The sequence below is a fragment of the Ostrea edulis genome, chromosome 5 (genome assembly GCF_947568905.1).
Source record: "Ostrea edulis chromosome 5, xbOstEdul1.1, whole genome shotgun sequence".
Lineage (NCBI taxonomy): Eukaryota > Metazoa > Mollusca > Bivalvia > Ostreida > Ostreidae > Ostrea > Ostrea edulis.
Window position 1 is genome coordinate 41,560,622 of NC_079168.1, and position 14,509 is coordinate 41,575,130.

Below are 14,509 nucleotides of genomic sequence, written 5' to 3' on the forward strand. Positions count from 1 at the left end.
TCCATTATTCTCAATAGTAGTAGAGAATGTAAAAATGAAACTTTAAAGTTATGAATAAAAGCCATTTTAATGAAGGATGGAACCACCCCCACGATTTTCGAAAATGAAGTTTGGGGATTTTTTTTTAGGCGGACATAGTAGAAGACTCTACCCCATTCGAAGTTAAAATTGAAAACAACAGAATTTAAAAGAAAACTTAAGATTTTGAAGATAGTGCAACCCCCTTTTTGGGTGTGAAGTTGTTTTTAATTTTTGAAAAGCCAACTTCCAATTCTTTCTTATGGCTGCCCCCCCCCCCCCCCCCCCCCCCCCCCCCCCCCCCCCGGTACAGTAATACTTGCCAGGCCTGTAGTGTAAAATAGGATTTCAATATGTACAGTGATTTATCATCTATTTCAGGTCAAAGAAAATCGTTATTATGGCATCTGAAGACACTACCCAAGGTCATCTTGTCATTGAATGTGACATCTGCAAACAACCAGTCTCGTTCTTCTGTAGACGATGTGGGGTCAATCTTTGCGATCCATGTGTTCCGGTACATCTCCGAATTAAGTCCAAGATCGGACATGACGTGGTGGATTACGTCAGTAGATATGATGAGGACACTTGTACGTGTGATTTTCATCCACAGAACGAATGTCATATGTACTGCCAGACTTGTGATTTCCCGATATGCATGGTATGTGTTTCCATCAAACACAAATCACACGAAATGTCTGTAGTTACCGATACAATTGACAATCTAATGAAAACCATTATGAAAGAAAACGAGCGACTTCAGAAATATAAATGTGAATTTGAAAAAATTCTTAATTATACGACACGGGTATTGCCTTCATTATCCAAAGTTTACCGACAGAAGAAGGATGAAGTGACGTCAAGGGGAGAAAAATGGCACAGACACATAGAGAAAACCGTGAAGGCGCTCCACAAGGAACTGGACGACATGCAAAAGGAGCACGAACCACTACTCCAGAAACAGAAGAGAGAATTGGAAGATATTTTAGAAAAAATTCATGAAATGAACGCCACGACAATAAAACTGAAATGCTCGCAGAGTGTCATGGAAATGAAGAAATGCATAGTAAAGTTTAAAAAAATGGAAACGCCCTCGGAGATTACACAGTATTCATTCCCGGTGCTTTGCGAATGCAAAATTGACGACAACTATTTGAAATCGTATTTTGGATACATCGAAAATATACAAGAAAGGAAGATTTCCTTGCCGAGATTGATACCTGAAGACGCTGTGATTTCGAATCACAAACTATTAGAGGTGCCTAAAGTTATCACAGCTATAGACACATGGTTTCCTGCAGAGAAAAAGAATGATGAGCGTCTCTACAATATTGGTGTTATCAATGATAGCAAAGTGGTGATGGGAGGAGAAAGTAAAGAACTCAAGTTGTTTGATTTCCAGGGAAACCTCCACGACTCTGTCGCCATCACAACACACGGCATGTACTTAACGGTATACAACAAACAAGTGATTTACACAGAACGGGGCAGCAATACTGTGTATAGAGTAGCAGATGATAAAACAATCCAGACGATATTTACAACCGGGAAGTGGAGACCACGTGGAATCACGAGTACTGCGTCAGATGACCTACTGGTCTGTCTCCGTAAAGCCGACCAGTCCAAAGTCATGCGATACAGCATTACTGGTACCGTACTCCAGGAAATCCAGTACGACTCGCAAGGCCATACTTTGTACGGAAAAATAAATTCCATCACTGAGAATATTAACGGGGACATCATCGTAACAGAATGGAATAAAAACGCTGTAATTGCTGTCAATAGATTAGGAATATTTCGGTTTTCTTACTCTGGGAGGGACAAACTATTTTTCGCATGCGCCGTCACTACTGATCCTGCCGGTCACGTTATCGTTACTGACTCGACTGGTGACAAGATCCACATGTTGGACAGGGACGGTCGATTCCTGAGGTACATCATTCCTGATCAAGGGATTAAATACCCACGCAGCGTGTGTATCGTCGGGGACGGAGAACTGTTTGTTGGGGAAAGTAAGACCGGTATAGCTAAAAGAATAAAATATTTGGAGTAATAAACAGAATGAATGGTATATGCATGTTGTTTTGCATAAACCATTTTCTTATGGTGAAGATAACGAACAGTGACCAATCTCATAACTCCTATAAGGAAAACAAAATAGAGAGTTGCGCACACAACAACCCCTGGATATACCAGAGGTGGGATCAGGTGCCTAGGAGGGTAAGCATCCCCTGTTGACCGGTTACACCCACCGTGAGCCCTGATATAGGGTAAACGGAGTTGTCCGTAGTCAAAATCAGTGTGCCAAGAACGCCCTAGCAATCGGTATGAAACAAGTCAGACAGCATTTGATCGAATGATAGGTTGTATTTGCAAACTAGATCGTTATAACGACCATAGAATTTAAACAAGATTGTTGAAACTCCTGCACCATCAACTTGTTTGTCAGTAGCCTGCCTCGATTTAAAAACTGATCATACGCAGAACAAGATCATGCGTATCGAATCAGTTGATAGATATACGCAGGCGATAATGGAATATTGCTGTATAAATATGGGAAGTTGACGATGGAGAAGCTGAAATCATCCCGTTTATCATAAAGTTGAGTTGTTAGTTTGCCGTTAATATCTATTTTCAATAGAATATCCAAGTATGAAGCCAAACTGGAAGACTGTGGTGTCTTTTATATAGAGTTCACAGTGATATATTGAATCGACATGGAAATGAAAATTGTTATTACAAATAGATAAAACGTCGTCGATATATCTAAATGTCGCATTGAAGGCCACAGCAAGATTTTTTCTTCTCACGTAAAAGTTTTTGAATAAATTCTGCTTCGTAAGAATATGAAAGTAGGTCAACTAACAAAGGAGCACAATTTGTATCCATGGAAATTCCAAGAGACTGATCACCAAAGACTACGAATATATTGTCAATGAGGAACTCCAGCATATTTTTAATTTCAACTTAAGAATACTTGCACGTGGAATCAGTGGTATTTAAGAAAGTAATGTTTTGGGTGACTGATCACTAGATATGAATATTTCCGTTTTCTATTTTTGTTGATTTTTGTGCATTTTCAAATGCATCCGTATTGCATTTCATGGCCATAATACGAGATACTAATCCACTCTTACCTTTATCGCGCATTGAGGGCATGTCACTTTCGGACTACAAGAACAACTAAGTAACGAAGATGAAATACTTCAATTTGCCACAAAAATCCTGCATCAAAATTATGTCTTTCGAAGAAAGGAATCGCTACAACTATTTATAGGAAAATGCAATTAAGTAAATTATGTGAGTTGGTAAAGGAAATAAATCTAGGGGCTACCTAGAGGATATCAGTAAAACTTCACGCCTTGCATCCAGAGACACGCGTCTAAATGCGCCATTTTACTTCCGTCTAATTTACACCCAGGTATTAAGCACCAATAGTGACTTGGATCGTCATCGTAGGACTGCGCATATCTCTTTACGGACCGTTTTCTAGCGAAACACCATTTGTATTGATGTCAACTTTTCCCTACAATTGGTTACTATCACGTGACCGCGGTGTATAAACGTCAAATCTAACCGGTCGTTCCGGAACATCCCGAAAGACCGTAGCTGTACAAGCACTTGAATGTTGTGTGTTATAGTACCCTAAGTCTCTTACTCATAGCATAAGTATGTTAGAAATGCATTATATTTTTATTCAAGTGCCTGTGAAAAAGACAATGAACAGCATATAACACATGAGTACACACAGTTCAAATAAATATTTACTCAGCATAAAATCATAGCGAAAACTTCAAAGAGAGAACACAGGAATAATTATTGCATATACATTAATTTGATAACATGTGTAAACATCCCAGTACTGTTTCTTCACATAATACAGAATGATGTAATATATGTCTCTACATCATATTTTTTTCATACACTCTTTCACATTTATTAAAGTTTTCATTTCATTATCCTCAAATGCAGAATCTCTCGAATGATCAATGTTTTCATGATACAATATAATATTTTAAAACAACACTTTCACAATATAACTCAAACGTCATGTAACCCATTTCATTTTGATTTGATTTCAATCAAATAAAAGCTTCGTAAAAAGTTTTTAAAGCTTTTAAAAATCTATTTTTGTAGATGGAATAGACAATGTTCTGAAAAATGAAATCATAATTTTTTTTTAGGTCACCTTAGTAAACTCAGGTGACCTACTGCAATTGGTCTGCGTATGTCGTAGTGCGCTAACAATTGAACTTTTTAATTTCTTGATAACTACCATTTGAATTCTTTTCTCTGAAGATCGTTTTGGGAATGTCAGGGCCATTCAACATATACATGTACCTTGTATCAGGAAGAAGTTCCTTATAACAACAGTTTTAGAACAGCTAGGTATTGATAATATATCACACAAATAAGTTATGGGCAAATGACTCGGAAAAAAGTTATTCAAGTTAATTTTGTAAAGGTCAAGTTCACTCAACATATACTTTATATTTTTTAAGATCAAGACCTACAGATTAGCAGTATATCAACAGTTAGTCATCCGTAATAGGAAATAGTTCATTGATTAGATGCAGTTCAGGAAGCATGCATCAGCTGTACCGATGTTCTTTTTGCGTGTTATGTTTCCAACTCCAAACATTTGGTTATTCTAAAATCGTTCTGAACACACTATGTGGAATCTAAGTGTTAAATATGGATCTTGATTTATGTGACTTTTTAAACATGAATCTTTGATATGAATTTAACATTGTAAATTTAATGTTAATTAATTTTAACGTTAAGTTAACGTTAAAATGTCAATGTTAAATGAACATTAATTTTTGAATGCATTCTTTACCCTACATGGAATTTGAATGTTGAATTGATGTTAAATACTTCACGTTAAATTCACGTTAGTTAGTTTTAACGTTGATATAACGTTATTTCCTTAAAGTTGAATTAACGTTAATTTTATAATCTTGCATTTTTTCATGATTTACATATTATATATAGAGAATATTACATGCTTAAATCCATATCATATATTATATTAGCCCGAGTGGCCCCATGGTTGATATGGGGCCCGATGGCTGATATGACGTACATGTATCATATGGATTTTGGCAGGCAATATTCTCTTTATTATATACTGAATTTCATGCTTAAATATTTTATACGAATGGGCTAGTATTTTTGATATGTTTTTTAAAAAATTGATACGGAGTCTGAAAGCTAATTTTATGAAATAATACTCTTGTTATCATATACGGGTTACTTTTTTTCCTTTTACAGGCAGATCAAGGAATATTTGAAACATTACTTTTCTATGTTAAAAATCTTGATACAATGATTTACTCTAGTAAAAACTTAGGTACATTCAATCACTATAATGGTAAATCTCTGATACATTGATTAACTATGGTACATGAAAAAACTTAGATATATCATTTATGATAAACTATGGTAAAAACTCTCATACATTGATTTACTACAGTAAAAAACATAATACATTGATTTACTATGGTAAAACATTGATACGTTGATTGTTACGAACAAATACGTAATTTCCGGTTTGATATGCATTTTTGCACGCCGGTGTGATATGTGATCTGGATTCTCAGACAGGTCGTTGATATCGGCTATTGTGACGTCACCCGTATCACGCAGTGCAGAATCTGTGTAATCATTATCAAGAATATGATAAGAAATTGTAACGATAGATTTGTCTCAAATGCAAAAATTTTTTTAAGCCGTAGTATACACAAGAACTTTCTCCCGTGACATTATTAGTTTTTGATTGAAGGTAGAGAAGCGTCTAGTTTTATCGTTATTGAAGATCGGAGGTGGGGGTGTTTCTTGTGTTACTTTATATTTAGATAATAGGTGGAGAGGTCTTTTGTGTTACTGTTCATTTTATATCTAATGTGGAAGGGCCTCTTGTACTACTTTAATTTCAGCTGGAAATGGAGAAGCTTCTTGTGTTATTGTTTTCGGAATTTGATAATAAAACATTAGGTATTTATTTTTTACACATCTTCGAAGATATAAGTCTCTCGGCAGGTGTGACCGATCAACAGGATATGCTTACCCCTTCTAGACACTCGATCCCATTTCTGGTATATGCAGGGGTCAATGTTTTCACAACTCTCAATTTTGTATTCCTTATCAAGTGGGAGTTATCTTTCCATATTTCATAGTAGACGCGACGTTTCCTCTCAATATGAAGAATTCTTGTAGGATTTCCAAAATAGATGGAAAGTTCATAACCTAGTAATATTACCATTCTTTGTGTATCGGTCTGGGTTGCTCAGTGGTTAGATCACGATTTCTAATCACCATTCTCAAGATATGATATCAAATGTTGGAAAAGAATATATAATCGTGAACATCTCCGTAAATGAAGTGTTACGCGCCGATTGGTCATTCATTTATCATTGTGATGAAACTTTGCTGTTATCTGTATTTCGATTGGCTAGTAAACTGATGTTTTAGGCAGTTAAATGGACATTAATGAAACAGAAAGCTTGCGATTGACACTTTATAATACAATGATGCAAAGTCCAAACATCAGGCGTAAAACATTTCGTATCGTATTTTATACAGCAAAAGCAAAACTCAGTTAAATACGATTTAAACATAAAGCAAAACACAAAAGACTGCAATAGAAATTGGATTGAATATCTTGTCATTTGTTATTTGCGATCGTTAATGCCAATCAAAAAGGTCTAAACATCTGTTGTACTGGCTCCACTAACGTCTACAGAAATTGCGTTTCTATGGGTAACCATTTTCACCTCCGCCCAGGGTTCCGGTCACAAGTTGTGTAACCAACATTCATCGAATGGCGTGACAAGAAAACAGCTACTTGGTGGAATAATGTACATATGATGATGCTTATACTAACCTTTACATTGGAGAAAATGACTGGTCGTTTTCATAAAATCGTTTAATTATAGCTTACGTAAATGTCTACATACGCAGACGGGAGCGCATAAGTGATAATCAAAAGATTGTACTCGCATCCAGGTGTGGCAGCGCTATGGTTAAGAATATTTTAAAGGTTGAAATTCATTTTATAGCAGTATATATTTATTTCAAAAACCGAAATTCTGTTTAAAGCATTGGAGACACAACCGGCGACTATTTTCCAGTAATTCATTGAGCTGACAGGACAATTTAACGGGAGGGAGTATGTCTCGGTAATTTGTTTGAAAATGCAAGTTTTCCATTACAATTAAATTTTGTTCCACCCAATTTAAAAGGATGTTAATTTATCGAGCGGGACGTTAAACAATATACAATCAATCAAGCAACCAAACAGCAACCAAACGAAAACATGCGTATGCAATTAGCCCTAAGACTATTAAACATCAATCAAAATGATATACATGTACATATATTTGTTTTAGATTGTAACATAAAGATAACGAACAGTGATCAATCTCATAACTCCTTTAAAAATACATATGAAAGAGTTGGACAAATACACATCCCTTGATGGGCACGAATTGTGTTCCTTTGTTAGCTGACCTGGTTTTATATTCCTATGAAGCAGAATTTATTTTTAAAAACTTCTACATGAGAAGAAAAAAAATCCTTTGCTGTGGCCTTCAATTCAACATTTAGATCTATCGACGATGTATTATCGATGTATGCGCAAGAAACTTAATTTGGTAAGTGTGTACTTATTTATGGTGGGCAGTATAGATGGTTATAACGACTACAGAATTAGCGAAATGCTGATGTTGAAACTCCTGTAACATCAGCTTGTTTGTAGCGTGCCTCGATTTAAAAACTGATCATTCGCAGAACAAACTCTTGCGTATCGAATTAGTTGAAATATTTGCACACCATATGCAGGTGATAATAGAATATTGCTACATAAATATGAGACGCTAACGCTGGAGAAGCTGCAGTCATCCCGTTTGTTATAAAGTTGTGCTGTTAGTTTGCCGTTAATATCTAGTTTTAATAGAATATTCAAGTATGAAGCCGAACTGGAAGACTCTGTGGTGTCTTTTATATTGAGTTCATAGTAATATATTGAATCGACATATGAATGAAAATTATTATTACAGGTCATCGAAAACAATATCAATTTCTAAAATAATCAGCTTGTCAACTTGGCTGATAAGCACCTATTCCATTTGATTGTAGTGCACAATGCCCGATTTGACGTAATATAATGAAAAATAGAGTCCAATTTTCAGAATCCATAAAATTATTGAAGAAAGTACATCAAAATTGTATAACGAAGAAGTGAAAATAATGAACGGTGATCAATCTCGCATTACCTATAAAACACAGAATTAAAAGTGGGACAACACGTGCCTTCGACACACTAAAGATGGAATAAGGTGTGTAAAGGGAGTAAGCATGGTGGATTTAGATTTGCATGGCAAATGTTGATATTCTATAAAACGCTTTATATATTCAATAAAACACATTTACAAAATAATTCATTTCTTCGTATTAAAACTATACCTGTCTGGGGATGTATGCATAGAAATATCGCACTTACATCTTAAACATGAACATTAACAATTTTATAATGATGTACGGTCGTTTACCACTAGATAAGGTTCAATACATGCACATTTCTGCATTTGTAATGGACTATTTGAGCCGCTTATGTTTATATTTTTGCACAGGAAGACAAAAGATTTTGATGACCATTTGTTACTCATTGCTCACTATCGTGCTTACAATGAAAGAAGCGGCTACTGTCGGTGAAAGACCTGAGTCAGATCTTAAAATGTCCGTAGACAGTCACTACAACATGCAACAGACACCGTTTGCCGTCTTGTCTGAACACTTCATTATGGCTTTCATGCAAGGTGAAGATAACGAACAGTGATCAATCTCATAACTCCTACAAGCAATACAAAATAGATAGGTGGGCAAACACGGACCTCTGGACACAACAGAGGTGGGATCAGGTGCCTACGAGGAGTAAGCATCCCCTGTCGACCGGCCACACCCGCCGCGAGCCCCACATCCCGATCAGGCAAACGGAGTTATCCGCAGTCAAATCAGTGTGTCAAGAATGGCTTAACAATCGGCATGAAACACGTCAGACAGCATTTGACCCAATGCGAGGTTGTATTGACGAACTAGATTGTTATAACGACCATAGAATTTGCGAAATGCTGACTTCAATCGAGACTGTTGAAATCCCTGTACCATCAACTTGTTTATCAGTAGCTTACCTCGATTTAAAAACTGACTATACCCAGAACAAACTCTTGCATATCGAATCAGTTGAGATATATAAACACCATTCCATTCTATCGTAATTAAAACTAGAAATGACACTGTGAATCAGAGCAGAAACTAATTAATGTTTGATGTCGAATGTTTAATTCATATGTATCTCATAATACGAATGATGATAATATTAAAATTCATAAAGCACCTTATTGAAAACAAATCACTCTAAGGCGCTTTACAAAGGTAAGAAGAAGAATTAAACATTAAAACACAATTAAATAAAATCAAATAACAGTCTGACATAAGATCCTATATTTGTAAAATTGTCAAAATAAAACACCAAGTTCAATACCTACATATGTAACGGGGTTTTTTTATGTTGAGCATTATGCAAAGTATTAGAAATTAACGAAATAGAACATTAAGAAGATTTCGAAATTTGCATTAACATCAATCATTGAAATAAACTTGTAGTGTGTAAAAAGCTTAGAAGCCTGGGAAAGCAATTTTTCAAAATGTGGGGTTTTAGCAAGGTTTTAAAAAAAGTGAATGTTTTTGGTAGCTTTAACATGTCGCGGAAAGTCATTTCACAAACTGGGTGCAGTCCAACTAAAGGTGAGTTCTCCAAAATACATTGGTCAAATTTTGGCAAAGTAAATTTCAGTGATGTTTCAGATATTAGTGGTTGAGATGGAAAATACCCATCAATGAGTTCTTGTAGATATTCGAGAACACATCCCGTCGGCGCGCTGAATATTTTGTATTGTGGACGATACTGCTCTTAAAGTCAATGCACTGGGAAAATATGACCCCATGTCGTTGTCCTCGACACAAGCCTGGTTGCAGTGTCCTGTACTTTCCTTCTATAAGCAGTCCAAGGTGCGAATATGAAAGTGACATACTTTCACGATATATGACACATGATTCTCAAAAGTGAGATAGGCTAGGGATCGAAGTGCACACCAACATTTTAGACACACGATGCAGCAGATATGTTGTTTTCTCCAACTTTTCTCCAACTTTTAGGTGGTGTAATGAAATTTTTGCTGCATCGTGTTTTGAAGAGAAAATGATCAGCTCCGTTTTGTCCCAATTCAACTTCAAGAAGTTTTTGGCCATCCATGAATTAATATATATATTTATACAAGTTTCTAATTTTAAAAAGTAATCATTCCATCCTTCCATTGGTCGTATCTCAAAGTAAATTTTAAAGTCGTCCGCATAACAGTGGTAGTCAGATGTGATGGTCAATGACATCAAATGCAACAGACAGATCCAGAAGCATGAGAACAGATGACCCGTTTTCTAACGCCAATGTAATGTCATGGTAGACTTGAATCGAGGCGGTTTCTGTAGAATGCTGCTTTTGTCTGCTGACTATTCACACAGACAATTCAAATCAAGATTATCGTTCAATGTCTTAGCCACCATCTTTTCAAGTGTTTTAATGATGATTGCGGACAGGTCTTTAATTTGAAAGGATTTCCTTATTTAGTCCTGGTTTCTTAAGAAGCGGTGTTATACTGCCTCCTTGAAGCTTGAAGGAACTGAATTTTCTGATAGTGATGTGTTAATTGTAGATGTTATTGCGGGAGGAAGAGAGTTAAGCATCGTGTTATCAGATAGGTGAGGAACAGATCGAGCTCACAAAACTTTGTCAACTTTTAGATGATTAAGTGACTTCGTCTCCAGTCGTAAAATCAAAAGGAAATTAAATGTTTCCCCAGTGAACAAAGGAGCAGAATTCGTACCGATGGGGATTCCAACAGATTGTTGGAAGACCTGATCACCAAAGACCACGAAGATATTGTCAATGAGGAACTCCAGCATATTCTTTATTTCAACTTCAGAGTTCTTGTACGTGGAATCAGAGTGGTGTTTAACAAGGTAATTTTTGGATGACTGATCACTAGATAGAAATATTTGTTTTCCATTTTTGCTGAAGAAGCAACTGTCTATGATGTCAAAATGTCTAGTGTTTAATTTATCATGAGGAATGGTCGTGTAAAGTGTTGAAAAGTCATACGTTTTGATGTTGTTGATTTGAGAAAAGTTTTGCGATTTCAAGTTTACTAAAAGTTCTTTCGAATTTTTCAGAATTCACATTTGATTAACACCACATCTGGCATATGTAGTCGCACAGTACGTTTGAAGTTTCTCCTTCACAGCTGTTAATATTTTCCTGAAGACCAGGGTTTGGCTGAACATTTACTGGATCCAGCAATGCATCTTTGTTTGTAAGGGCTTTTATTAAGTTTAGGAATCCAGTATAGGTACGGTAACTCATATTCATCCGTCCCATTGACTGGGTCTGAAACTGAAGCATGGTTTTGAAGAATTTTGTCTTTTAAAAGGGCAGTTAAAGTAAAAGTACGGTTACCAAAAGTGGGTTTCATGCGAAGTTCGGTTAGAATACAGTTGTAATAATGAGCCTTACAAACAAAGACAATGTTGTTACAAGCTTTGTCAGCTGGAACCAAAACATATTCGTCATGTAACCCAGCTAATTCTTTTATCACTTCTGGTTTGCTATACACAGAAGGATAGATGATACGTTCTTTTGTTTTAATATGTATAATGCGGGATTTTAATATTCCTCTTATACTTTTAATCCATTCTGACAATGTATCAAGTTTTTCTTCATTCAGATTTAGCCCATCGTCTGGCATAATCCTGAACAGAATTCATAATAGAAATGAAGTTCTGTCGCCAATTGAAAGATCGAGGTTCTCTGTATTTAGGACCTTTTAGAATAAGTTATTTGAGGTCCTCGTTTTAAACTATATCAACATCACCAGTAATGACATGTCCAGCTGGACTACAGTTAAAAGAAGATGAAGAACAAGAACACGTAGGTGTATTAAGTATAAGATGGTCTATATCTAGGCACTGCAAAGTTTGTTAATAATTTAAAAGTTTGGATGCAATAGTAAAAGTTCATTTGTAGGAAATACTGGGTGTAGACTTGGACTTGAAATAAGTTGGAATACACGACTGAACTCTTTTATGACGAAGATTGTTGGTTATGTTGACGGCATTTATTCCTTTGTTTGTAAATTTGAGCTTAAGGAACTGGCGGCATACTTTGGAAGGAATATCATCCATGACCTGTGGTGGTTTAAAGAGCCTGTGATTGACAACATCCATAATCATAGAATTCAGTCTATATTCAGGTGTTGAAAAATCCAAGTATAGACTAGTTACTTATGAGGAAGTATTTTGACATTGACTTATGACCTTTGCATTTGATTTCAATACAATGGTCACACCCGCCGCAAACCCTATATCTTGTTCAGGTAAACGGAGCAATCCGTAGTCAAAATTAATGTGTCAAGAACGGTCTAACAATCAGTATGAAACATGTCAGACATCATTTGACCTAATGACAGTTTGTATTGACAAACCAGATCAATATAACGACGGATCATAGGATTTATATGTACATGTATCAATGTTTATTTTTTTTCCCTAAAATCACCTTTTTTTTTCAACTAGTGAAGATTGTTTGATTCGTAAATCTTACATGGAGTGGGTGTTTCATTCTATGATTCTTCACCATGACTAATCAATTTTAAATAAGAAACCAAGGTGTTTGATTGGCTTAAAACGTTACGTTATTTAAGTAACATATCAACACATATTAGACGACGTTGTTAAAAGCATTTGGATGCATAAAAGCATCTGTCTTGGATGAACAATCTGCCTCCTACGTAATTGTTTCTGGACGCAAGTGGAAGAAAATTATCAATATTCAACTCAGGTAAATACAAATTTTCTTCTCGATAAATGTTTCCTCAGCACTATTACATGCAGAAATACAATAAAATCCAATTGTTTAGGAAATTTGACGTAGTAACCTTATTGTTTAGATATGTTAAATAAGTTCCTTTTGAATTCATCAACATACAGTGGTGTCGTCTACTTTTCTAAAGAAACTGGGATACCTGGATATCGACGTCATATTCATAATACCAACTAAGTTTAAAGGTTTTCTCTACTTTCCTTCATTGAGACGTCACAATCTATAGATTTAAGTGCCACAAAGGACTTTAATGAAAAGGGCCATATTTTCCCAACGAAATCTGAATTCATACTATTGTTTAAGATTTCAGCGTATTTTGTGTAAGAATCCCAATATATCTCAGTTGTTCTTCATTTAAAAAAAAAATACTTAAAACTAGAATTATGACAACATAAACATGACATGTCGCTATTTTACATAGAATGGCTATATTTCACGCAGTTTTCTTCTAGCAAACATCGAGCGAAGGCTTGGACAAATTTTATATTTATACCATAAATATATCTGTTCTGTATACGTTTTGATAGAAAAAAAGGTTGTTTGTCTAAAGCTGTGCTCTGTGTTTTCTTGTGAAATTGAGAAATTGGGTCACTTTTGATGTTGTGAATTCCAAATGATTATACATGTAAGTATCATACAAAAATTATATGAAACTGTATTGCCCATCATCTCTTTTGGCCTGCTGATTTGACTACGGATTATCTGTTTACCTGATCAAGACATAGGGCGGGAGCCACCGGTCGACAGTGGATCCTTGCTTCTCCTTGGCACCTGATCCCACTTCTGGTATATCCAGGGTCCGTGTTTGCCCAACTCTCTGTTTTGTATTGCTTATAGGAGTTATGAGATTGATCGCTGTTCGTTGTCTTCGCCTTTCATAAATACAATATTGGCAACATTACATTGATTCGATTAAGATCAACCTTCTGGTCATCGATACTTTGTCAGATGCCTGCACTTGTGTCAATCTAAATAAAATTAGCTCATTTGATCCGCTCATCTACCATCGCTTCACATTATGAGTTATGAGATTGATCACTGTTCGTTATCTTCACCTTGCATTCACCTTGCATATGTGAAGCGATAGTAGATGGGCGGATCAAAGGATCTAGTAAGATTGCTCTAGTGTTTGTGTATTATTCCTTTATCTGTGACATTATGCATATTAGTGGGCAAATAGTTATTCATGTTTACTTGCTATGACATTGCTACTTAATATTACTATTGTTCTAGTCTTTACATTTCATTTTCAGGACAGACAATTGCAGACCTTTTATAGAGGAGAATACTCCAGTTTACAACATGGTCCACTGCCTGAACTGTTCATTTGATGCTGATCATAACCATCCCAAAAGTTTTGTATATACCGTTCTCCTCGTCGGAATTCTTTGCACTCTTTTAAACGGTTTGGTTTTGCTAATTTTACTCTCAAAGGAAAAACTAAGACAAAATCCGTACCATTTCCTGGTGCTCCTCCTGTCCCTTTGTGATTTTCTG

The 14,509-nt window shown here is 35.7% G+C and overlaps 1 protein-coding gene across 1 annotated transcript; it reads left to right on the forward strand.

The window, feature by feature from the left end:
* Nucleotides 1-408: 408 nt before the first annotated feature.
* Nucleotides 409-2,307, forward strand: LOC125651566 (uncharacterized). The gene has a single exon (XM_056165532.1). The coding sequence runs from the start codon at nucleotides 419-421 to the stop codon at nucleotides 2,069-2,071; it is 1,653 nt and encodes a 550-aa protein (XP_056021507.1). The 5' UTR covers nucleotides 409-418; the 3' UTR covers nucleotides 2,072-2,307.
* The last annotated feature ends 12,202 nt before the right edge of the window (nucleotides 2,308-14,509 follow it).

What these genes read in the sequence shown, in the direction of transcription:
- LOC125651566 (XM_056165532.1), top strand. Translation starts at nt 419, where the DNA reads ATGGCATCTGAAGACACTACCCAAGGTCATCTTGTCATTGAATGTGAC.